The 27,225-nt window shown below is 35.4% G+C and overlaps 1 protein-coding gene across 1 annotated transcript in view; it reads right to left on the reverse strand.

Annotated features, from left to right (window-relative positions):
- The window catches only part of LOC103241291 (uncharacterized), a 157,774-nt gene that overhangs the window by 58,933 nt on the left and 71,616 nt on the right, over positions 1-27,225 (reverse strand). The window contains exons 39-53 of the mRNA XM_073022717.1: positions 23,204-23,243; positions 21,043-21,071; positions 20,879-20,951; positions 17,561-17,589; positions 17,399-17,471; positions 11,064-11,092; positions 10,895-10,967; positions 8,546-8,574; positions 8,379-8,451; positions 4,912-4,940; positions 4,745-4,817; positions 3,080-3,108; positions 2,913-2,985; positions 1,221-1,249; positions 1,054-1,126 (exon numbers count right to left, since the gene is read on the reverse strand). Of these exons, the coding sequence (XP_072878818.1) occupies positions 1,054-1,126; positions 1,221-1,249; positions 2,913-2,985; positions 3,080-3,108; positions 4,745-4,817; positions 4,912-4,940; positions 8,379-8,451; positions 8,546-8,574; positions 10,895-10,967; positions 11,064-11,092; positions 17,399-17,471; positions 17,561-17,589; positions 20,879-20,951; positions 21,043-21,071; positions 23,204-23,243 (754 nt within the window). The remainder of the gene's footprint in view (positions 1-1,053; positions 1,127-1,220; positions 1,250-2,912; positions 2,986-3,079; positions 3,109-4,744; positions 4,818-4,911; positions 4,941-8,378; positions 8,452-8,545; positions 8,575-10,894; positions 10,968-11,063; positions 11,093-17,398; positions 17,472-17,560; positions 17,590-20,878; positions 20,952-21,042; positions 21,072-23,203; positions 23,244-27,225) is intronic.

Below are 27,225 nucleotides of genomic sequence, written 5' to 3' on the forward strand. Positions count from 1 at the left end.
TTTAGCCTTCCAAACATTTCTTCATCCACTCATGGCAACAAAGTATAATATATAAACCTCAATAAAGAACATAATCAATTATTAATTTTGACATACTTCTACTAAATAAAACTCCTACAAGCATTGGATAGCAGTAAGCTTTTCCATTCAGAAATCACGCCAATATTCATTGAAAATGACCATTTTAAGGGTCAGTTGATGAATTCAACAGTATTTTTGTTTCTAAAATAGTCTTGCTAGGAGTATCATGCTCTTCTCTAAAGAATATTCATTAAATAGCGATTTTATCCAAGACTTACCTCTTTGATCAAAGAAGCCAATGTATTCATATTCAAGCATATCTCATTTTTAAAACTAAAATCAATGAAACATGTAAGTCTGATGCCTAATAGTAGCAAAGGGGAGTAACTAGTCATTGTGGTTTATCCTAATTATAGCATTCTTTCCTGCATCCTGTAGTTCCAGGAGCTGTGAAATCAAATCTCCTTTCTTCAAATATGCTACATGCATCTGAAGTGCGTTCACGCAGGTTTCCTCAGCAGAAATCCCAAAATTACATAAATAACTTCTTTTCCCTCCTTCCTGCCTCACAGTCCCTCTTCCTTGGGTAAACTAATTGCTACATCAGTGGTCTCGTTACTTCTCGTTCTAGTGTCCACGAGTTATTACGATCAATTTTCTGTCTGTCTTTAGCAGTACGGTGTGATGTCTGTAAAATCTATACTTCATTTCTTTCTCCTTCCACCCTTGGTGAAAATATGCTGCAGAATTACAGCAAAATTATGCTGTCCCCTGAGTCCCTTATGTCTTGCCCTGCTCTCCAATGTTTCTTCTTCCCAGTTTCAATGTGTGGAAGTCTATAATCTTATTGCGAAGATCATGTCCAAGACCAACAGCATCGGTGTCACCCAAGAACTTATTACATATGAAGAATCTCAGGCCTGCTGAATCAGAATATGCAGCTTGGACGAGTCTCCTGCTGATTTATTTGGGGAAGAGACGTTCTTTTCTACCTGTACTGAACATGACATTAAATGTGTTTTGCAGAATTACCTGTCCCAGATTGTTGTCCATCCTTTATTTCTGTGGCTATATTTGAAACAGAATCTTTCTCGTCACTTGTAACCTGAACGGAATTTGAAATAAAATAATCAATAAATAAAGTATGTTTCATAGACTCTGCATTTACTAGTTCAAAATATAAATAAAAATTTAATTACCTTCACGACTGGTTGTTTCTGAGAAGACACTGAAAAACAAAACGGATACATAATCACTCGTATGTAAATATGATAAATTTTCCATACATTCATGCAGTGTTAGCATCAAGCCGTATCCTCCTGCCTGCATTAGTGTAGGCTTTGATGTTTTCTACTTTGTGTCTGGGGGCTGGAACATGACAGAAATACACTGACAAAAGGGAACACAGGCTTCATGAAATATACCCTTACAATTGCAAACATGGTATGATTTGTCATTTGTCTAAAACTAAAATAAAACCGTGTCAATATCGATGTGGATATGCCGAGTGATGAGGACAAATGTGACCTAAATCAGTGGAGCAACTCATACACCTGAGAATCAATGTCAAAGCAGGTGGTACACGATCCCGCATGTCTTTCATGCAGGAAATCAGAAGGATTTACATAATTATACTACAAACATTCATCACGCTCTTTAACTCGTCCTATAACTAGGAAGGTACACAATTACAATGACACTTCACGTCTCTTCAGTGGAAGTGTCCTAAATTGATCAGCGTGGATATATGTTTGTTGAAACCTAGTAGATAATATTCATTTTTTCTCACTCCCGTGTGGTGTAGTAATTTGACTAAGTTTCTTGTATCTGCTAGTTTAGCCTTCTGAAAGTTTCTTCAAACATTCACGGTAACAAAAAATAATATATTAGCCTCAATAAAAAGATCATGAATTACCAATTTTGACATACCTCTACAAAGTTACACTGTTACCAGCATTAGATATTAATAAAATTTACATTCAGAAAACACTCCAATATTCATTGAAAATGACCATTTTAGAAGTTAATTTGAATTCAACGTAATTTTTGTTACTAAAATAGTCTTGTTGGGAATATCACACTATTCTCTAAAGAAGTTTCACTGAGTAGCTATTTTATCCAAGAGTTAGCTCCTTGAACATCCAAGTCAATGTATTTATATTCAAGTTTATCTCATTATTATAAGTAAAATCAACAAAACATGTATCTCTGATGCCTAATAGTAACAAAGGAGAGTAAGGAGTCACTGTGGTTTATCCCAATTCTAGCACTGTTTCCTGCTTCCAGTAGTTCCTGGAGCTACCAAAATCAAATATTCTTTTATGCAAATGTTCCAAATGTATCTGAAGTGAGTCACTCAGGTTTCCTCGGCGGACACCCCAAAATTTCATAAATAACCTCATCTTTTCCCTACTTCCTGCCTCACAATTCTTCTTGCTTGAGTAAAATAATTGCTACATCATTTATCTTGTTAGTTCTCATTCTACAGTGTTTTTGGGGTATTAGGATTACTTTTGCCTATGTTCATAGCAATACGATCTGATGTCTGTAATATCTATTACTTCATCTCTTTCTCCTTCCCCTCTTGATGGAAACATGCTGTAGAATTAAAGGAAAATGATGCTGTCTCTTGAGCCTGTTATGTGTTAAACCGCTTTCCAATGGTTCTTCTTCCCCATTTCAAAGTAGGGAAGTCTATAATCTTAGTACTCAGATCACGGCCAAAGACCAGCAGCATGAGGCTCACCTGAGAACTTATTACAAAGGAAGAATCTCAGGCGTGCTGAAACAGAACGTGAACCTTCGAGGAACCCCACGCTGATTTATTTGGGGAAGGGAAGTTCTCTTCTATCTTCATTGAACATGACATTATATGCATATTGCAAAATTACCTGTTCCAGATATTTGTGCATCCTTTATTTCTGTGGCTATATTCGAAACAGAATCTTCCTTGTCACTTGTAGCCTGAATGAAATTTGAAACAAAATAATCAATACATAAAGTATAGTTCATAGACTATACAGTTACTAGTTCAAAATATAAATGAGAGATTAATTACCTTCAAGGCTGGTTGTTTCTGAGAAGACACTAAAAAGCAAAAGGGACACACAATCACTCATATGTACATAAGATAATGTTATTCATACATTCATGAGGTGTTAGCATCAAGCTGTATCCTCCTGCCTGTATTAGTGTAGGATCTGATGTTTTCTACTTCTGAAGCACACTGAAGGAATAGAGGCTTCACTAAATATATCCTTACAATTTCAAACGTGGTATGTCTAAAACTAAAATAAAACCGTGTCTGTATCAATAAGGATATGTCGAGTGAATAGGAGAAATGTGATGTAAAATCAGAGCAGCAATTCATACACCTGAGAAACAATGTCAAAGCAGGTGGTACATGATCCTGCATCTTTCAGGCAGGAAAGCAGAAGGATTTACACCATTATACTACAAACATTCACGATGCTCTTTAACTTGCCTGATAACTGAGAACTTACACAATTACAATGACACTTTAGTTGAATGAACATTTCACGTCTTTTAAATGGAAGTATCCTAAATTGATCAGCTTGGATATATGTTTCCGGAATCGGAGTAAATAATATTCATTATTTCTCACACCCATGTGGTGTAATAATTCCCCTAAGTTTCTTGTATTCTCTAGTTTAGCCTTCCCAGCATTTCTTTATCCACTCATGGCAACAAAGTATAATATATAAACCTCAATAAAGAGCATAATCAATTATTAATTTTGACATACTTCTGCTAAATAAAACTCCTACTAGAACTGGATATTAGTAAGCTTTTCCATTTGGAAATCACACCAACATTCATTAAAAATGACCATTTAAGGTTTAGTTGATGAATTCAACAGTATTTTTGTTTCTAAAATAGTCTTGTTAGGAGTATCACGCTATTCTATAAAGAATATTCATTAAATCACGATTTTTTCCAAGAGTTTCCTTTTTGATCAAAGAAGCCAATGTAGACATATTCAGGCATATCTCATTTTTATAACTAAAATCAATGAAACATGTAAGTCTGATGCCTAATAGTTACAAAGAGGAGTAATTAGTCACTGTTGTTTATCTGAATGCTAGCATCTTCCTGCATCCTGTATTTCCAGGAGCTGCCAAAATCAAATCTTCTTTCTGCAAATATGCTACCTGCATCTGAAGTGAATTCACTCAGGTTTCCTCAGCAGAAATCCCAAAATTACATAAATAACTTCTTCTTTTCCCTCCTTCCTGCCTCACAGTCCCACTTCCTTGGGAAAACTAATTGCTATATCAGTGGTCTGGATACTTCTCGTTCTAGTGTCCGCGAGTTATTACGATCAAGTTTCCATCTGTCTTTAGCAGTACGGTGTGATGTTTGTAAAATCTATACTTCATCTCTTTCTCCTTCCACCCTTGGTGAAAACGTGCTGCAGAATTAAAGCAAAACTATGCTGTCCCCTGAGCCCCTTACGTCTTGATCTGTTCTCCAATGTTTCTTCTTCCCAATTTAAATGTGTGGAAGTCTATAACCTTACTGCGAGATCATGTCCAAGACCAGCAGCATCGGCGTCACCGGAGAACTTATTACATATGAAAAATTTTAGACCTGCTGCATCAGAATGTGCAGCTTCGACGAGCCCCTCGCTGATTTATTCAGGGAAGAGAAGTTCTTTTCTACCTGGACTGAACACGACAGTAAATGTGTTTTGCAGAATTACCTATAGCAGATTCTTGTCCATCCTTTATTTCTGTGGCTGTATTCGAAACAGAATCTTTCTCATCACTTGTAACCTGAATGGAATTGGAATCAAAATAATCAACAAATAAAGTAGGTTTCATAGACTCTGCAGTTACTAGTTCAAAATATAAATGGAAATTTTTTTACCTTCAAGACTGGTTGTTTTTGTGAAGACACTGAAAAGCAAAAGGGATACATAATCACTCATACGTAAATATGATAAAGTTATCCATACATGCATACAGTGTTAGCACCAAGCTGTATCCTCCTGCCTGTATCAGTGTAGGCTTTGATGTTTTCTACTTTGTGTCTGGGGACTGGAACATGACAGAAATACACTGAAAAAAGGAAATACAGGCTTCATGAAATATACCCTTACAATTGCAAACACAGTATGATTTGTCATATGTCTAAAACTAAAATAAAACCGTGTCAGTATCAATGTGGATATGACAAGTGATGAGGAGAAATGTGACTTAAGACAGTGGAACAACTCATACACCTATGAATCAATGTCAAAGCAGGTGGTACATGATTGCAAATGTCTTTCATGCAGGAAATCAGAAGGTTTTACATAATTATACTACAAATATTCATCATGCTCTTTAACTTGTCCGATAACTAGGAAGGTACACAATTACAATGACACTTCAGTTGAATGTACAATTCACGTCCCTTCAGCTTGGATACATTTTTGCTGAAACCTAGTAGATAACATTCATTATTTCTGACACCCATGTGATGTAATAATTTGCCTAACTTTCTTGTATCCACTAGTTGAGCCTTTCGAAAGTTTCTTCATCTAGTCATGGTCACAAAGGTTAATATATTAGCCTCAATAAAAATATCATCAACTTTCATTTTTGACATATATCTCTAAAGTAAAAATGCTACAAGCATTAGATATTAATAAGGTTTCCATGCAGAAATCATTCCAATATTCATTGAAAATGACAATTTTAGGAGTTAATTCAAATTCATTATAGTTTTTGTTTCTAATATAGTCTTGTGGGGAGTATCATACTATTCTCTAAAGAAGTTTAAATAGTTATTTTATCCAAGAGTAAACAAAGCCTTGAACAACAAAGCCAAAGCATTCATAATCATGTTTATCTCATTTTTATAACTAAAATCAACAAAACATGTATCTCTGATGCCTAATCGTAACAAAGAAGAGTAATGAGTCAATGTGGTTTATCCCAATTCTAGCATTACTTCCTGCTTCCAGTAGCTCCTGCAGCAGCCAAAATCAAATCTTCTTTTATGCAAATATTCCAAATGCATCTGAAGTAAGTTTACCCAGGTTTCCTCAGCAGAAACTCCAAAATTACATCAATAACTTCTTCTTTTTCCTCCTTCCTGCCTCACAATCCCTCATCCTTGAGGAAAACAATTGCTACATCAGTAGTCTGGTTAGTTCTCATTCTACAGTGTTTATGTAAATACACAGTGTTATGTAAATACAACCATTTCAACATCAGTGCAGATATGTCCAGTGATGAGGATAAATGTGATCTAAAATCAGAGCAGCAATTCATACACCTCAGAATCAATGTCAAAACAGGAGGTACATGATCCCGCGTGTCTTTCAGGCAAGAAATCAGAACGATTTACACCATTATACTATAAACATTCATCATGCTTTTTAACTTACCCGATAACTGAGAACTTACACAATTACAATGACACTTCAGCTGAATATACACTTCACGTCCCTTAAGTGTAAGTATCCTAAATTGATCAGCTTGGATATATGTCTCCTGAATCCGAGTAAATAATATTCATTATTTCTTACACACATGTAGTGTAATAATTTGCCTAAGTTTCTTGTATTCTCTAGCTTAGCCTTCCGAACATTTCTTCATCCACTCATGGCAGCAAAGTATAACACATACACCTCAATAAAAAGCATCACCAATTACTAATTTTGACATACTTCTACTAAATAAAACTCCTACAGCCATTGGATATTAATAAGTGTTTACATTCAGAAATCACTCCAACATTCTTTGAAAATGATCCTTTTAAGAGTCAGTTGATGAATTCAACATCATTTTTGTTTCTAAAATAGTCTTATTAGGAGTATCATACTATTCCCTAAAGAATATTCATTAAACAGTTATTTTATCCAAGATTTTCCTCTCTGATCAAAGAAGCCAATGTATTCATATTCAATTATCTCTAATTTTTATAACTAAAATCAACAAAACATGTAAGTCTGATGCCTAATATTAACACAGAGGAGTAATTAGTCAATGTGGTTTATCCCATTTCTAGCTCCACTGATTTAGGTCACATTTGTCCTCATCACTCGGCATATCCACATCGATATTGACACGGTTTTATTTTAGTTTTAGACAAATGACAAATCATACCATGTTTGCAATTGTAAGGGTATATTTCATGAAGCCTGTGTTCCCTTTTGTCAGTGTATTTCTGTCATGTTCCAGCCCCCAGACACAAAGTAGAAAACATCAAAGCCTACACTAATGCAGGCAGGAGGATACGGCTTGATGCTAACACTGCATGAATGTATGGAAAATTTATCATATTTACATATGAGTGATTATGTATCCGTTTTGTTTTTCAGTGTCTTCTCGGAAACAACCAGTCGTGAAGGTAATTAAATTTTTATTTATATTTTGAACTAGTAAATGCAGAGTCTATGAAACATACTTCATTTATTGATTATTTTACATTCAGAAATCCCTCTAATATTCATTGAAAATGACCATTTTAGGAGTTAATTAGAATTCAACATAATTTTTGTTTCTAAAATAGTCTTCTTGAGAGTATCGTACCATTCTCTAAAGAAGTTTCATTAAATAGCTATTTTATCCAAGAGTTAGCTCCTTGAACAAGGAAGGCAATGTATTCATACTCAAGTTTATCTCATTTTTTATAACTAAAATCAACAAAACATGTATCTCTGATGCCTAATAGTAACAAAGAGGAGTAATGAGTCACTACGGTTTATCCCAATTCTAGCACTGTTTCATGCTTCCTGTAGTTCACGGATCAGCCAAAATCAAATCTTCTTTTATGCAAATATTCCAAATGCATCTGAAATGAGTTCACTCAGGTTTCCTCAGCAGAAAACCCAAAATTACATAAATACCTTCTTCTTTTCCATCCTTCCTGCCTCACAATCCCTCTTCTTCGAGGAAAATAATTGATACACCAGTGGTCGCATTAGTTCTCATTTTACAGTGTTTATGGAGTTATTAGGATCAGTTTTCACTTTGTTTATAAGAATACGATATGATGCCTATAATATCTAATACTTCAGCTCATTCTCCTTCTCCTCTTGATGGAAATATGCTGTAAAAATAAAGCAAAATTATGCTGTTCCCTGAGCCTGGTACGTGTCGAACTGCTCTCCAATGGTTCTTCTTTCCAATTTCAATGTAGAGAAGTCTATAATCTTACTACTCAGATCATGGCCAAGGACCAGCAGCATCAGGGTCACCTGAGAACTCACTACAAATGAAGAATCTCAGACGTGCTGAATCAGAACGTGCAGCTTAGATGAATTCCTCACTGATTTATTCTGGGAAGGGAAGTTATCTTCTACCTTGATTGAACATGACATTAGATGTGTTTTGCAAAATTACCTGTCCCAGATGTTGGTCCCTCCTCTATTTCTGTGGCTATATTCGAAACAGAATCATTCTTTTCACTTGTAGCCTGAATGGGATTTGAAACACAATAATCAATACATAAAGTAGGTTTCATAGACTATACAGTTAATAGTTCAACATATAAATGAGAGTTTAATTACCTTCAAGGCTGGTTGTTTCTCAGAAGACACTGAAAAGCAAAAGGGATACATAATCAATCATATGTAAATATGATAATGTTATCCATATATTCATGCATGGATAGCATATTAGCATCAAGTTGTATCCTCCTGCCTATATTAGTGTAGGCTTTGATATTTTCTACTTTGTGTATGGGGACTGGAACATGACAGAAATACACTGAAGAAAATAGGAATACAGGCTTCAAGAAACATACACTGACAATTTCAAACGTGATATGACTTATCATATGTCTAAAACTAAAATAAAACCATGTCAATATCAACGTGGATATGCTGAGTGATAAGGACAAATGTGATCTAAAATCAGAGAGCAACTCATACACATGGGAATCAATGTCAAAGCAGGTGGTACATGCACCCGTATGTCTTTCAATGCAGGATATCAGAATGATTTAGACCATTACACTGCAAACATTCATCATGCTCTTTAACTTGATCGATAACTGAGAAGGTACACAATTATAGTGACACTTCATTTGAAGGTACACTTCACGTCTCTTCAGTGGAAATGTCCTAACTTGTTCAGCTTGGATATATGTTTGGTCAATCCTAGTAGATAATATTCATTATTTCTCAGATCCATGTAGTGTAATAATTTGCCTACATTTCTTGTATTCTCTAGTTTAGCCTTCCAAAAGTTTCTTCATTTACTCCTGGCCACAAAGTATAATACACGAATCTCAATAAAAAATATCATCAATTATCAATTTTGACATACATATCCAAAATAAAACTGCTACAAGCATTAGATATTAATAAGCTTTTAATTCAGAAATCACTCCAAAATTCATTAACAATGACCATTTTAGGAGTCAATTAATGAATTCAACATTTTTTTTTATTATTATTATACTTTAAGTTGTAGGGTACATGTGCATAACATGCAGGTTTGTTACATATGTATACTTGTGCCATGTTGGTGTGCTGCACCCATCAACTCGTCATTTACATCAGGTATAACTCCCAATGCAATCCCTCCCACCTCCTCCCTCCCCATGATAGGCCCTGGTGTGTGATGTTCCCCTTCCCGAGTCCAAGTGATCTCATTGTTCAGTTCTCACCTATGAGTGAGAACATGCGGTGTTTGGTTTTCTGTTCTTGTGATAGTTTGCTGAGAATGATGGTTTCCAGCTGCATCCATGTCCCTACAAAGGACACAAACTCATCCTTTTTTATGGCTGCATAGTATTCCATGGTGTATATGTGCCACATTTTCTTAATCCAATCTGTCACTGATGGACATTTGGGGTGATTCCAAGTCTTTGCTATTGTGAATAGTGCTGCAATAAACATACGTGTGCATGTGTCTTTATAGCAGCATAATTTATAATCCTTTGGTGGGATTGTAAACTAGTTCAACCATTATGGAAAACAGTATGGCGATTCCTCAAGGATCTAGAACTAGATGTACCATATGACCCAGCCATCCCATTACTGGGTATATACTCAACATTATTTTTCCTTTCAAAATAGTCTTGTTTGGAGAATCATGATGATCTCCAAAGAATTTTCATTTAATAGCCATTTTATTCAAAAGTGAGCTTTTTGAACAATGAGGCCAATGTGTTCATATTCAAGTTTATCTTTTTTATAACTGAAATCAACAAAACACGTTTCTCTGATGCCCAATAGTAACAAAGAGGAGTAAGGAGTCAGTGTGGTTTCTCCCAATTCTCTCATTGTTTCCTGCTTCCAATAGTTTCTGGAGCAGCCACAATCAAATCTTCTTTTATGCAAATATTCCAAATGCATCTGAAGTGAGTTCACTCAGATTTCCTTAGCAGAAACACCAAAATTACATAAATAACATCTTTTTTTTCCTTCTTCCTGCCTCACAATCCCTCTTTCTTGAGGAAAATAATTGCTACATCTGTGGTATCATTAGCTGCCCTTCTACAGTGTGTATGGGTTATTACAATCACTTCTTCCCTCTGCTTTTCGCAATACGGTCTGACGTCTATAATATTTATTACTTCATCTCTTTCTTATTCCCCTCTTGATGAAAACATGCTGTAGAATTAAAGCAAAATTAAGTTGTCCCCTCAGCCCGTTATGTCTTGAACTGCTCTCCAATAGTACTTCTTCCCAATTTCAATATAGGAAAGTCTATAATCTTGCTACTCAGATCATGGCCAAGCATCAGCAGCAACTGCAGCACTCAAGTACTTACTTCAAGTGCACAATCTCAGAAGTGCTGAATTGGAACGTGCAGCTTCAATGGGTCACCCCCCCACTAATTTATTCGGGGAAGAGACATTCTCTTCTATCTTGAGTGAACATGACATCGAACATGTATTGCTAAATTACCTGTCCCAGATTTTTGCCCATCCTTTATTTCTGTGGCGATATTCAAAATAGAATCATTCTGGTCACTTGTAACCTAAATGGTATTTGAAACAAAATTATCAATACATAAAGTATGTTTAATAGACTGTACAAATATAATAGTTCAAAATATAAATGAGAGTTTAGTTACCTTACAGGCTGGTTGTTTCTCAGAAGACACTGAAAAGCAAAAGGGATACACAGTCAATCATATGTAAATATGATAATATAATCCATACACTCATCCTGTGTTAGCTTCAGGCTGTATCCTCCTGCCTGTAATAGTGTAGGCTTTGATGTTTTATATTTTGTTTCTTGGGACTAAATGTGAAGGAAATACACTGAAGAAAACAGGAATACAGGCTTCAAGAAATATACTCTGACAATTTCAAACGTGATATGACTTGTTGTATGTCTAAAACTAAAATAAAACCATGTCAATATCAATGTAGATATGCTGAATGATGAGGACAAATGTGATCTAAAATCAGAGAGCAACTCATACACATGGGAATCAATGTCAAAGCAGGTGGTACATGCACCCACATGTCTTTCATGCAAGATATCAGAATGATTTAGACCATTTTACTGTAAACATTCATCATGCTCTTTAACTTGATCGATACACAATTTAACTTGATCAATACACAAAAGAAGGTACACAATTACAATGACACTTTAGTTGAATGTACACTTCATATCTCTTCAGTGGAAATGTCCTAACTTAATCAGCTTGGATACATGTTTGATGAATTCTGGTATGTAATATTCATTATTTCTCACACCCATATGGTGTAATAATGTGCCTACATCTCTTGCATCTTCTAGTTTAGCTTCTGAAAGTTTCTTCATCCACTCATGACAACAAGGTATAATAAATAAACGTCATCAAAAAGTATAATAAATTACCAAATTTAACATACTTATACAAAATAAAGTTGCTACAAGCATTAGATATGAATAAACTTTTACATTTGGAAATCACTCCAATATTCACTGAAAATAAACATTTGGGAGTCAAGTAATGAATTCAACATTATTTTCATTTCTAAAATAGTCTGGTTGAAGTCTCATGCTATTCTCTAGAGAATTTTTATCAAATAGCTATTTTATCCAATAGTTAGCTTCTTGAAAAACAAAGCCAATGTATGCATATTCACGTTTATCTCATTTGAATAACTAATATCAACAAAACATATACCTCTGACGCCCAGTAGTAACAAGGAGGAGTAATGAGTCACTGTGGTTTATCCCAATTCCATCATTCTTTCCTGCTTCCAGTAGTTCCTGGAGCAGCCAAAATCAAATCATCCTTTACGCAAATATTCTAAATGCATCCACTTAATCTTAGAGTCATAATTTAAAAAATCATTTTCTTTATACTCATGAAGGCTCCTGATATTTTTACATATCCTGGATTCAGCAGTTTGGCCTTCTCCCTGTCTCTTCATCCACTTTCGCCAAAACATACACATCAATGAAATAATGTGTAGATTTTCATAGATTCCTATGAAAATAAACTAAACAAAGTTTCTAAATCACTAGAGACTTCTTTTCTTATAAATAACCAACCAATATGACATAATGCATATATATATGTCATGATTGCCATGATTATTGGCAGTTATCCATTTAATACTCTAAAAATGTATTCTTTGATTCATTTTTTCTAAATCTAGTTTTATATGATATACTACAGGGGTCTCTCAGGTTCTTTTATGAAATAACTACTCAGCAAACACAGCTTCCTAAAAAGAAACAAACAAACAAAAAACACATTTTTTCTAGATTAAGCTGCATCCCAATACGCTAACTGATGTGAATGAAGCACATATCATTGATGTGCAAAACTTCTACGGAGAAGAAATGAGACCCTGTGGGTCACCCTCATCCTTCTAACTTCTGCTTTCAATTAAGTGACTTCCCAGAAGTCTCCTCATCAGAAACCTCCATTCTACCTAGCTAGCTGCTTTCTTTGTTTACTCCTGCCCAATTTGACATACACTCCTTTTCATTCATAAATCTAATGTCCATATTGGTGGACTTCATTCTTTGATCTCCACATTTGTTTCTTCATTATTCTCACCACCACTGTATTGTGACATCTGTACAATCCCATACTGACACACGGGAAGATAAGATTTTACTTTATTACAATGTTAAATGTGTCAGACACTTGACTAACATGTACAAATTCCTTTTTCACAAAAGCAGTCCCATGACCTCCTCTCTCCCATAGACACTCTTGTTTCACAGCTGTTCTTCACTCACATCGGTTTGAGTATCTATCACCTCTCATTTTGGCTCTATGTTTTCACTTCATATTACGAGTTATTATCATAGGCTCAGGAGCCTATCTTACCTATTTTCCTCTCCAGGAGACAGTACTGAGCAGTAAATTAGAATTTTTCAAGATATGAACACTTTTATGTACACAACACTTTGTAGAGTTATTTTATGTTTAACTACCCATAACACCACTATGTCTATGCTTTCCAGAGAAACAAGCTCTGAAATTTTATTGAATATAAACTATTCAAAAACTTCTTTAACTACAATGACACTGTCTCTCCTCGATGCACCAAAATCTTCAGAAATAACATGTGAAGACTTGAAAACATGTCAGTAATTGACATGAAAAACGAAGTGTTGACATAATTTTTGAAGGTATAAATAACACAAGCTGAGATCCTTACTAGATTCAAGAAGAGCAAAGTACATTACACGGGAAATAAATATGGAACAGGAATATTTTCAATTGTAATGAAAATTATTCTATTTACAATTTTCAGGAGAGAAAAAAATACACACACACACACATATTCACACACAAAAACTAGAGCAATACACTTTTACAGGGTGTTTCTTCATTAAGAGCCTGTCATTTGACATCCGGGAACACTCTATAGGGATCAACAAAGGGGTTCTAAACTGTGACCTGAGTAGTTTAACATTCATGAAGGGGAGCCGAGAGGACAAGTAACACTTTGTTGGCCATTTCTACTCCTTACTGTCATTCTCTGAAAAGCACACACTGAATTTTCTCAGGGTCGGCACATGTCAAAAAGACATGCTTTAAGGGGAAAACAGGTGCAATCAACACAGCCATGGGAGAGATACAGTTATGCCTGCTAGGATTTCCAATACTTCTGTTTCATTTCTAATATAGTACAAATCAATAAAAGCAACCACGTAAGCACATCTATGTTGGTATGTCATCATATTTAAGTCCACATGATATCAGCATGAAGAGAGCATAATGTGCTGTAGTCATCACATGGCATATCATGAGATCATACAATAAATCAAAAAATATGTCACTGGGTCAATGTATGTAGATCTGAAATATATATCACTGATTTTACAAAGACCAAGTTGCAGTCATTATTTGTGCTGCCTGAACTTTTCTACAAGTTTTTAATACACAAAATCAAGTTCTACATGTTATCTATGAACATGCACACATCTGGTAAGAGGTTTTTAAAGTGCATTTGGGTGATTTCTTTTTTTTTTTTTTAATTTAAATCAAGCTCTTGGTTACATGTCAGCAGTAAGTTTTAGTAGTATAAAAAACCCTAAGACCATAACAGCTCAGAATCACCTTCTTAAAAGACTGCGTCTACCAAAGAGTCAGAAAGGCATGACTACTTACTTTCTTCATTTTTAAAACTCAGAGGTACCCCACGCACACTCCCAAATAAAACTACACAAGTTCCTTAGTTTAATTAGATCCCATTTGTCAATTTTGGCTTTTGCTGCCACTGCTTTTGGTGAGTTAGTCATGAAGTCTTTGCCCATGCCAATGTCCTGAATGGTATCACCCAGGTTTTCTTCTAGGGTTATTATGGTTTTAGGTCTTTCTTAAAAGTTTAAGTCTTTAATTTGTCTTGAGTTAATTTTTGTATAAGGTGTAAGGAAGGGGTCCAGTTTCAGTTTCCTGCAAAAGGCTAGCCAGTTTTTCCAACACCACTTATTAAACAGGCAATCTTTTCCCTTGCTTGTTTTTTGTCAGGTTTGTCAAAGATCAGATGGTTGTAAATGTATGGTGTTATTTCTGAGACCTCTGTTCTGTTTCATTGGTCTTTATATCTGTTTTGGTAACCATACCACGCTGTTTTCATTACTATAGCCTTGTAGTATAGTTTTCTGTTAGGTAGCGTGATGCCTCTAGTTCTGTTCTTTTTCCTTAGGATTGTCTTGGCTATATGGGCTCTTTTTTGATTCCATATGACATTTCCAGTAGTTTTTTCTAATTCTGTGAAGAAAGTCAATGTTAGTCTATAGCACTGAACCTATAAATTACTTTGGGCAGTGTGGCCATTTTCATAATATTGATTCTTCCTATCCATGAGCATGGAATATTTTTCCATCTGTTTTTGTCCTCTCTTACATCCTTGAGCAGTGGTTTGTAGTTCTCCTTGAAGTGGTCTTTCACATCCCTTGTGAGTTGTATTCTTAGGTATTTTATTCTCTTTCTAGCAATTATGAATGGGAGTTCACTCATGATTTGGCTGTTCATCTTTTATTGGTATATAAGAACGCTTGTGATTTTTGCACACTGATTTTGTATCCTGAGACTTTGCTGATGTTGCCTATCAGCTAAGCAGATTTGGGGCTGAGATGATTTGGTTTTCTAAATATACAATCATGTCATCTGCAAACAGAGACAATTTACTTCCTTCCTTCCTATTTGAATGCCCTTTATTTTTTCCTCTTGCCTGATTACCCTAGCCAGAACTTCCAATACTATGATCAGAGTGAACAGGCAACCTACAGAACAGGAGAAAATGTTTGCAATCTCTCCATCTGACAAAAGGCTAATATCCAGAATCTAAAAGGAACTTAAACAAATTTACCAGAAAAGAACAAACAACCTCTTCCAAAAGTGGGTGAAGGACATGCTCAAAAGTAGACATTTATTCAGCCAGTAAACACATGAAAAAAAAAGCTCCTCATCACTGATCATTAGAGAAATGCAAATCAAAACCACAATGAGATACCGGATCATGCCAGTTAGAATGGCAATCATTAAAAAGTCAGGAGACAACAGATGCTGGAGAGGATGTGGAGAAATAGGAACACTTTTACATTGTTGATGGGAGTGTCAATTATTTCAACCATTGTGGAAGACAGTGTGGTGATTCTTCAAGGATCTAGAACCAGAAATACCATTTGACCTAGCAATCCCATTACTGAGTATATACCCCAAAGATTAAAAACCATTCTACTATAAAGACACATGCACACGTATGTCTATTGCAGCCCTATTCACAATGGAACTAATTCGAATGCCCATCAGTGATAAACTGGATAAAGAAAATATGGCATATACACATCATGGAATACTATGCAGCCATAAAAAAGGATGAGTTCATGTCCTTTGCAAGGACATGGATGAAGCCTGAAAAACCATCATTCTCAGCAAACACACACAGGAAAATAAAACCAAATGCTGCATTTTCTTACTCATAAGTGGAGTTGAACAATGAGAACACATGGACACAGGGAGGGGATCATCACACACCAGGGCCTGTCAGGGATGTAAGATCCTAGGGGAGGGACAGCATTCGTAGAAATACCTGATGTAGCTGACAGGTTGATGGGTACAGTAAACTACCATGGCATATGTATACCTTTGTAACAAACCTGCATGTTCTTCACATGTATCCCAGAATTTAAAGTATAATACAAAACAAACAAACCAACATTAATTCAGGTTGTTGATTACCAGTAGGCAATGAATTGTAGTAGTATAAAAGATTCTAAGGCCAAAACTGCTCTGAATCAGTGCTTTATAACTCTGTATCTACCAAAGAGTCACCAAAAAATGATTAGTGACTTTATTCATTTTCCAAAATCAGAATCATTTTCCAAAACAGCTCCGAATCACTGCTTTAAAACCATGTATCCACCAAAGAGTCACCAAAAAATGATTAATGACTTCATTCATTTTCCAGAATCAGAGGTATCACACATACCCAAACTCACAAACGAAAGCACACAAGCACATACACGTGCAGAAATTCAAGCTGGTAATCAGAGCATGTGATTGGGTGAAGATTCGAAGATTCTCAATGTGACAATACCAACATAAAGGAGTTGAAGTTCTAACACAATTGTGATGTCAGCAGGTATAGCTTTTCTCTAGGTAAAGAACAGTGTAGGAAACCAGAAATTGAAGCACTGAAAAATATTTAGTTTTAAAATTCACCTCCTTGAACCCCTAACATGCATACAAATTCCACATTGGGATCTTTATCACAACCTAAAAGGCAAAGCATCTGAGCTAGAGCTCACATTTTTAAAATTTCGTTTTCTTATTCTTGTAACTATCATTTTATAAGCATAAACACTAACAAGAGCATCAGCATCATTTAGAGCAAATCCTTCTATCTTATTGAGGTAAAAGAGGAATCAGAAGACTACGAACATTTCCAATATATTCATGTCCTTCTTTCCAGATGAAATTTGTATTGGCAAATTTACCTTTTCCTGGAGGTGGTGAATCCTTCCTTCTTATGGCTACTTTTGAACTGGGATCTGCTTCTTCTGGGGTAAGCTGAACGGGTTTTACAACATAATGATTAATGTATCATGTATATATCACAAGGTATTTTGTTAATTAAAGATGAAAATATATTTGTTTACCGTGGATAAAGGAGGTCGCTCAGAAGATCCTACAAAGCAAAAGGGGCACAAAATTAAGTACGTGTAAATATGACACAGCCCACCATCCACTATGTAGTGTTTGTAACCAGCTGAAATCTTCATGCTTGGTCTTGAAACTGTTACCTATTAGGCTCTAGGTTGCTTTCGCTATTGTTTTGGTTAGCATACAGACATGACAGGAATATATGGAAATCATAATATAGGTTTCATAAAACATGTAGTCCAGATTTCAAGAGAGAGATTAGATTTCACGTGACTACAACTAACACAGAAAAGTACTTCTACCAATGTGATCCTGTTAACTGAAGCCAAAAAACATGATGTCAAATGAAAGGACCAAATAGGACCCCAGAAGGATAAATGTCAAAGCCCATGGTAGAACGCTATGGTGTACCCTGAAGAAATCACCCAAGTATTGTATTATACTATAGTATAATACAATAGTTCTCCTGTTCTTCATTTTGTCCTCTAACTTAAAAACTATCAATTTCATTAAAATATATCATTCACTTCTGCTTGCAGGATGTATTCTGAGTTCATTAGTTCAGGTATCTACATACAGAAGAATAGTTAACAAAAATACTCATGTTGTCCACAGTCATGCAGGCTTCTGGTGTTTTTCCATTTCCCAGATTCTCAGCTTTAGTCCTCCTGCCATCTCTTATGCAAAAAATGTATACATTACACTCCAAATACCTAATGTGTAATTAGATTCCCATAAAACAAATCTAAACAAAATCATTGAATCATCAGAGGCTGTTTTAATGTTAATCACCTTTTATATACCAAAATCAAAATCTTTGCCATGATTATTGACAGTTACATTTTAATACTTAAGAAATATATTTCTTGATTGTTTTGCTTCTACAGTCAGTTTGATATGCAGTGCGTCGCATTTTGCTAACATGAAGCACCTATCCTATTGTCGATGTGTGACCCCTATAGAGAGAAAAATTGAGTCCCTGTGGTTTACTCTTTCACCTTCTGTTTCCAGTAAGCTGTGAAGCAACAATAATCCAATATTCCATTCGAGTACGAATATACTAGGTCCACATAAAGTGAGTTATCTCAGGTTTCCTCATCAGAAACCCCCAAACACCTAGCCAGCTGCTACCTTTATTTACACCATCCCACCCCACTTGCACCCTTTTCTGTTGATAAATCTAATCTCACTACCTGGTCTTCATTCTTTGCCTTCCACATTTTGTTCTTCATTATTCTCACCACCCCTGTGATCAAACCCGTAAAACCTCATTTTTATAAATAAGAAGATATGGTTTTCCTTTATTAGAATATGAAAAGTTACAGAAACTGGACTAACTTGTACAAATTCCTTCTTCACAATAGCAGCCCCATGTCCTCCTCTCTCCCACAGACACACTGTTTCATAGTTTCTATTCACTCACATCAGTTTCATTGAGTACCATATCAAGTCTCATTTTATCTTCATGGCTTTATTTTATACTAGGGGTTATTATCAAAGTCTCAGCAAACTATGTTATCTATTTTCTTCTACACGAGAGATTACTGAGCGGTAAATAAGAATCTCTTTGGATATAAACACTTTTATGTACACAAAATTTTTGTGAAGCTAACTTATGGTGAAATACACATTACACCATTATGTGTGTTATGTGTTCCAGAAAAACAGGCTCTAAAATTTTATTGAACTACTTAGTTTAAAAACTTCTGCAATTACAATGACATAGTCTCTGCTCAATGCAGCAACATCTTCAGAAATCTCTTGTGAAGACTTGGTAAAATGTCAGTCATTTACATGAAAAAGAGCATTAAGTGACAACACTGCTTGCTGGTATAAATAAGACAAGGCTAGATCCTTGCCAGATTCAAAGAGATCAGAGTGCCACGAGACATAAACAAATATATAAATCGAAAGATTTTCATTTCTACCAAAAATTCATGTATTTAAAGTTTTCAGAACAGGACAAAATGCAAGGAAACACAGCGGTGAGGCGTTATAGAGCATCTCTTCACCTGGAGGCTATTTATCATTTGACATCCGGCAACCCTTTCTAGGGCTCAACAAAGGGGTTCTATATTGTGATTTGATCATTCCTAGAGTTCAACATCAACCTTCCTATGTAAGGAAACCAAGGCATCAATGATACTTTGGCCATTTCTTCTTTCCAATGTCATTCTCTGAAAAGCATACACTGGAGTTTCAGAGTCATAGCATGATGGAAAAACATGGCTCTAGGGGGTAATGAATGCAGTCAGTACAGCTATGGCAGTGTATAAAAGTATACTCAGGGTATCTGAAATACTTCTATTTAGTTTCTTACAGAGTACAAATCAATAAAGGCAACCACATAAGCAAATCTATGTTGGTATGTCATCATATCTATATTCATTTTGTATCAGCTTGAAGAGACTTTAATTAATTGTGGTGCAGTCATAAAATGGCATACCACAAGACCATACAACAAATCAAAGATGACCAAATTGTGTCAACCTGGATAAATCTGAAATATATACCACTGATTAGAAAAGTCAAGTTGCAGCTATTATGTACGCTGTGTGAAATCGTATAGAAGACTTGATACTTGAAAATAGATTCTACTTATTACCTATGAAAGCGCAGGTATCTTGTAAAATATTTTTAATGTGCATTGCAGTGATTTAAAAGTAAAAAGTGTTAATTCTGGCTGTTGGTTACCTGTAGGCAATGAACTGCAGTAGAAGAAAAGATTCTAAGGCCAAAACAGCTCACAATCATTGTTTTAAAACACTATAACTACCAAAGAGTTACAAAAGAATGATTAATCACTTTATTCACTTTTAATCAGAGATACACACACACACACACACGCGCAGAAACTCAATCTGGTAATCAGAAGATGTGATTAAGTAAAGAGTCTCAATGTAACAACACTGACATAAAGGAGTTGAAGTTCTAAAGCAATTGTAACGTCAGTAGGTATAGCTTTTCTCTAGATGAAGAGAGGAGTATTGCAATCAATTCTGAAGCACTGAAAATATTTACAGTTTCAAAATACACCTCCTCGAATCCCTAACATGCACAGGAATTCAAAACTGGGATCTTTAGATGATGACAGCTTTAAAGGAAAAGCATTTGGGCTAGAGCTCACGGTGTAAAATGTCTGCCTTATGCTTTAAATATCATTTTATAAACAAAGATATGAACAAGAACATCAGCGTACTTACATCAAATCCTTCCATCTCATTTGGGGAAAAAGTGAGAATCAAAAAACTATGAGCATTTTCAATATTTTCAACTACGTTTTCTAGAATGAAATTTGTAGTGGGGAAATTTACCTTCACTGGAAGTTAGTGAATCCATGCTTCCTAAGAATCTAGTTGAAATGTGATCTCTGTCTTCCACGGTATGCTGAATGAGTTTGACAACATAATTAACATATCATGTATATATCACAGAGCATTTTGTTAATAATTAAAGAAAATACGTATGTAAAGTTTACCGTGAATAAAGGCGTTTGCTCAGGAGACACTACAAAGCAAAAGGAACACATAATTGACTACAGGTAAATATGACACAGCCTACCATCAATCATGCAGTGTTTGTATCCAGCTGAAATCTTCATGCTTGCCCTTGAAATTGTTACCTATTAGGCTTCAGGTTGCTTTGCTCTTGTTTTGGTTAGCACACAAACATGACAGGAATATACACATGAAAAATCACAATATAGATTCTATAAAACATGCAGTCTAGGTTGCAAGGGTGAGATTAGGTTTCACATGACTGCAAGTAACATAGAAAAGTATTTCTACCAATGTGAATCTGCTGAAAGAAGCCAAAAAAAAAAGTGATGTCGAATGAGAGAACCAAATAGGACCCCAGAAGAATAAATGTTAGAAACTATGAAGTTGCAATGAGAGTGCATGAAAATGTATCATCCGCGGCCGGGTGCGGTGGCTCACGCCTGTAATCCCAGCACTTTGGGAGGCCGAGGTGGTCGGATTACGAGGTCAGGAGATCGAGACCATCCTGGCCAACATGGTGAAACCCCGTCTCCAATAAAAATACAAAAAAATTAGCCGGGCATGGTGACGGGTGCCTGTAGTCCCAGTTACTTGGGAGGTTGAGGCAGCAGCATGGCGTGAACCCAGGAGGCGGAGTTCACAGTGAGCCGAGATCACGCCACTGCACTCCAGCCTGGGTGACAGAACGAGACTCCGTCTCAAAAAAAAAAAAAAAGTATCATTCGATTCTGCTGGCAGGAAGTGCTCTCAGTCATTAGTTCAGATATCTACTTGGACAAGAATCGTTTCCATACTCATGTTACCAACAATCATGAAGATTTCTGGTATTTTTTCAACTTCTGGATTCTCAACTTTAGTTCTCTTGCCATTTTTTCATTCACTTATGCAAAAAATGTATACATTACACATCAAATAACTAATGAGTACTCAGATTTTCATTTAAAAAAATGTAACCAAAATCTCTGAATCACCATTGACTTTTTTTCATAATAATCAACTTTTTTTTTTTTTTTTTTGGATACGGAGTCTTGCTCTGTTGCCCAGGCTGGAGTGCAGTGGCACAATCTCGGCTCACAGCAACCTCCGCCACCCAGGTTCAAGAGATTCTCCTGCCTCAGCCTCCCTAGTAGCTGGGACTACAGGCACATGCCACCATGCCTAGCTATTTTTTTTGTATTTTTAGTAGAGTTGGGGTTTCGTCATGTTAGCCAGGATGGTCCCCATCTCCTGACCTCGTCATCCGCCCACCTCAGCCTCCCAAAGTGCTGGGATTATACGCGTGAGCCACTGCACCTGGCTCAATCAACCTTTATATATCAAAATCTTTGCCATGATTATTGATAGTTACACTTTTAGTACTCAAGAAATAAATTTCTCATTTGTTTTTTTCTAAAGTCAATGTGATATGCTATAGCATAGCAGTCTCTGAGGTACTTTTATACAATGGCTATTTACATCAAAAACAGCATTTTAAAAAAAAAACAGTCAATGTTTTGATATCCAAGTGCATCCCATTCACTAACAAACATGAATGAAGCACATATCATTGATGTGTAACTCCTGCAGAGAGAATAAACGAGTTCCTGTGGTTTCCTGTCATTCTTCTATCCTCTGCTTCCAGTAAGCTCCAAAGTAGCAATAATTTAATCTTCTCTTTGAGTGGGAATATACTGAGTCTACATAAAGTGAGTTCCCTCGAGTTTCCTCATCAGAAACCTCCAAATAATCTAGTCAGCTGCTTTCTTAATTTACACTATCCCACCTCACATTTTTTTTTGTAAATCTAATGTCCACTTCTCAACAATTAATGTTGTATTTTGATCTACAAGTTTAAATGTTCACCAAAGTTTTAAGAAACAGTATGTTTAAATTAAATTATATTTGCTATTAAAAATTAATAAATTATATTTATAATTTAATTAAAATTAGGTTTATGATTTAACGAAATGTAACAAGTAATTTAATTTCAAATTTATTTTAAATTATATTTAAATTAGTTATATTTATTTTCAAAACTTATATTAAAGCATAGAAAATTATTCAGCTATATTCACTACTTCACCACCTTTTTTTGTACACAAAAAATAATATTATCATTATTTGATTGTTCTCATGGAGCACTTTTTATAATACCAATACCATTTGCTTTTTCTCCAGTTGCTGATAGTGATTTTTCTTCCTAGTTAAAAAAAAAAAAAAAAAAAATCTTCAGAAAATGTTGTATTTCCTACTCCATCAGTCAGTAATCCAAGAAACATTTTCTGGGTCTATAAATTCATAAGGTCTATCCTGGAAAATCTGATAATATGAATAAATACTAATTTTACTTATTTATCAAGTGAAAAAAGAAATTTATAAAAACAAACAAAAGCAGAAAGACACAATTCATTATTTCTGCAATTCAAGTCAAAAAAAATACAGTGACAGCACAAAGGCAGTAACAGTTATTTCTACCTGGGAAGCTTCTGAGACACTGCAAATTTAGCGTTCTATTTTTAAAATAGACAAGTGAAAAGTAAGAGTGTGAAGAGTTTCTAGTCAGGGCAGCATGTGCAAAAAAATAAGGCATGAAACAGCATAGCCAATAAGAAATACCACAATAATGTGGTAAAACTTGGACACAGACAGAGAAAGTGGGGTGGAGAGATACAATGGGAGAAACAGGCCAAACCACAGAAATAAGTGTTATGCTAGAATGCAAATGTTTCCTTCGTGTAATGAGGATACAGCTATAAGCAGATGAGTTAGATCAAAGTAAACATGTTTAAGAAAGGTCACTGGTGTATAAGAATGCTTGTGATTTTTGCACATTAATTTTGTATCCTAAGACTTTGCTGAAGTTGCTTATCAGCTTAAGGAGATTTTGGGCTGAGACAATGGGGTTTTCTAAATATACAATCATGTCATCTGCAAACAGGGACAATTTGACTTCTTCTTTTCCTAACTGAATACCCTTGATTTCTTTCTCTTGCCTAATTGCCCTAGCCAGAACTTCCAACACTATGTTGAAGCATTCTTATACACCAGTAACAGACAAACAGAGAGCCAAATCAGGAATGAACTTCCATTCACAATTGCTTCAAAGAGAATAAAATACCTAGGAATCCAACTTACAAGGGATGTAAAGGACCTCTTCAAGGAGAACTACAAACCACTGCTCAGTGAAATAAAAGAGGACACAAACAAATGGAAGAACATACCATGCTCATGGATAGGAAGAATCAATATCGTGAAAATGGCCATACTGCCCAAGGTAATTTATAGATTCAATGCCATCCCCATCAAGCTACCAATGAGTTTCTTCACAGAATTGGAAAAAACTGCTGTAAAGTTCATATGGAACCAAAAAAGAGCCCGTATCTCCAAGACAATCCTAAGTCAAAAGAACAAAGCTGGAGGCATCACGCTACCTGACTTCAAACTATACTACAAGGCTACAGTAACCAAAACAGCATGCTACTGGTACCAAAACAGAGATATAGACCAATGGAACAGAACAGAGTCCTCAGAAATAATACCACACATCTACAGCCATCTGATCTTTGATAAACCTGAGAGAAACAAGAAATGGGGAAAGGATTCCCTATTTAATAAATGGTGCTGGGAAAATTGGCTAGTCATAAGTAGAAAGCTGAAACTGGATCCTTTCCTTACTCCTTATACAAAAATTAATTCAAGATGGATTAGAGACTTAAATGTTAGACCTAATACCATAAAAATCCTAGAGGAAAACCTAGGTAGTACCATTCAGGACATAGGCATGGGCAAAGACTTCATGTCTAAAACACCAAAAGCAACAGCAGCAAAAGCCAAAATTGACAAATGGGATCTCATCAAACTAAAGAGCTTCTGCACAGCAAAAGAAACTACCATCAGAGTGAACAGGCAACCTACAGAATGGGAGAACATTTTTGCAATCTACTCATCTGACAAAGGGCTAATATCCAGAACCTACAAAGAACTCAAACAAATTTACAAGAAAAAAACAAACAACCCCATCAAAAAGTGGGCAAAGGATATGAACAGACACTTCTCAAAAGAAGACATTCATACAGCCAACAGACACATGAAAAAATGCTCATCATCACTGGCCATCAGAGAAATGCAAATCAAAACCACAATGAGATGCCATCTCATACCAGTTAGAATGGCGATCATTCAAAAGTCAGGAAACAACAGGTGCTGGAGAGGATGTGGAGAAATAGGAACACTTTTACACTGTTGGTGGGATTGTAAACTAGTTCAACCATTATGGAAAACAGTATGGCGATTCCTCAAGGATCTAGAACTAGATGTACCATATGACCCAGCCATCCCATTACTGGGTATATACCCAAAGGATTATAAATTATGCTGCTATAAAGACACATGCACACGTATGTTTATTGCAGCACTATTCACAATAGCAAAGACTTGGAATCAACCCAAATGTCCATCAGTGACAGATTGGATTAAGAAAATGTGGCACATATACACCATGGAATACTATGCAGCCATAAAAAAGGATGAGTTTGTGTCCTTTGTAGGGACATGGATGCAGCTGGAAACCATCATTCTTAGCAAACTATCACAAGAACAGAAAACCAAACACCGCATGTTCTCACTCATAGGCGGGAACTGAACAATGAGATCACTTGGACTCGGGAAGGGGAACATCACACACCGGGGCCTATCATGGGGAGGGAGGAGGTGGGAGGGATTGCATTGGGAGTTTATACCTGATGTAAATGACGAGTTGATGGGTGCAGCACACCAACATGGCACAAGTATACATACGTAACAAAACTGCACGTTATGCACATGTACCCTACAACTTAAAGTAAAATAATAATAAATAAATTATTAAAAAAAAAAAAAAAAAGAAAGGTCACCCTGGAAGACATACACAGATAAAGGTGGAGACAAGAGAGAAACAAAAAAGAACATTCCGAAAGTATAGGGTAGACAGTGCATTACAGTAATAAGATATGAGAAATGGTTAAAGGTAGAAAATACAAAATTTAGTGAGTCACTGGACTGGCAATGTGAGGGAAACCTGGAGTACGGTTTTTCTGCTTCAATGTTTCATTGCTACTTACTTGGTGCTGTTTACTAAGATTAGGAAGCCAGATTACAGAGTAGATTACAAAGAGTCAGGAAAGAATCTGGAAGGCAGTTTGAGACCTATCAAATTTGAGGCACAAAGGGGACTTAGAAGACTGATCTGAGTAAATACATTTGGAGTAGAAATAGATGACCTTACTCAAAAAAACCATACGTTGTTGAGAAGGTCAACATTTGTAAAATATACTAAACTGGTAGGATTCAGTAATTTAAACCTTTGAAGAACTCTGAAGTTTTGAAAATAAAAAGAAAACAAAACATGGGATTCAAAATTTCAATTATATATTTATATACTGGATTAAAAGACATAAAATATATTTTCTTTTTTTTTAATGTTCTCAAATGTATTTATTTTTTAAATACTTTTAATTGATACATAATGGACAATTTTTGGCAAATGTGTAATAATTTTACACATTCATAAAATTTGTAAAGATGAGATACCCATCACCTTAAATGTTTGTCTTTTCTTTATGCTAGAAACATTCCAACTATTCTCTTCTAGCTATTTTGAAATGTACAGTAGATTATTGCAAACTATAGTCACCCTACTGATGTATCAAACACTAGGTCTTATTTCTTCTATCAAACCATTTATTTGTACCTATTCATCCCCCCAACTCCCTACCCTTCCCAGCTTTTCTTAATGTATGCAGATATTTAGTTCTGGAATATTATGGTCACATGCATTTTTGAACTTAATGAAAACAGTTATCTAAACTAGTAATTCAAGGTATCCTAAGAAAGCTAATTTTTAAAGAATCATCTTAAAAGTTTTTAACTTGTAGAAACGTTTAGTCTATTATACAATTATAAGGCATTTAAGCACTACTAAAATATGAGAGAGAAATGTAAAACCCTATTTTAAAGTTCATATGGTTATCTGATTCTCCTGTAAATGATATACTAACTCTCTAATTGCCTACTTATGCCATAAAGATGATAGTTAAAATTCAGAGAAAAGATCAAGTAAAATAGTCATATGACTATGCAAGCTGAAGATTTACATGTCTTCAAATACACCATGCCTGTCAATCAGGACCCAACACTCACATGAA

The sequence above is a fragment of the Chlorocebus sabaeus genome, chromosome 14, assembly GCF_047675955.1.
Source record: "Chlorocebus sabaeus isolate Y175 chromosome 14, mChlSab1.0.hap1, whole genome shotgun sequence".
NCBI lineage: Eukaryota > Metazoa > Chordata > Mammalia > Primates > Cercopithecidae > Chlorocebus > Chlorocebus sabaeus.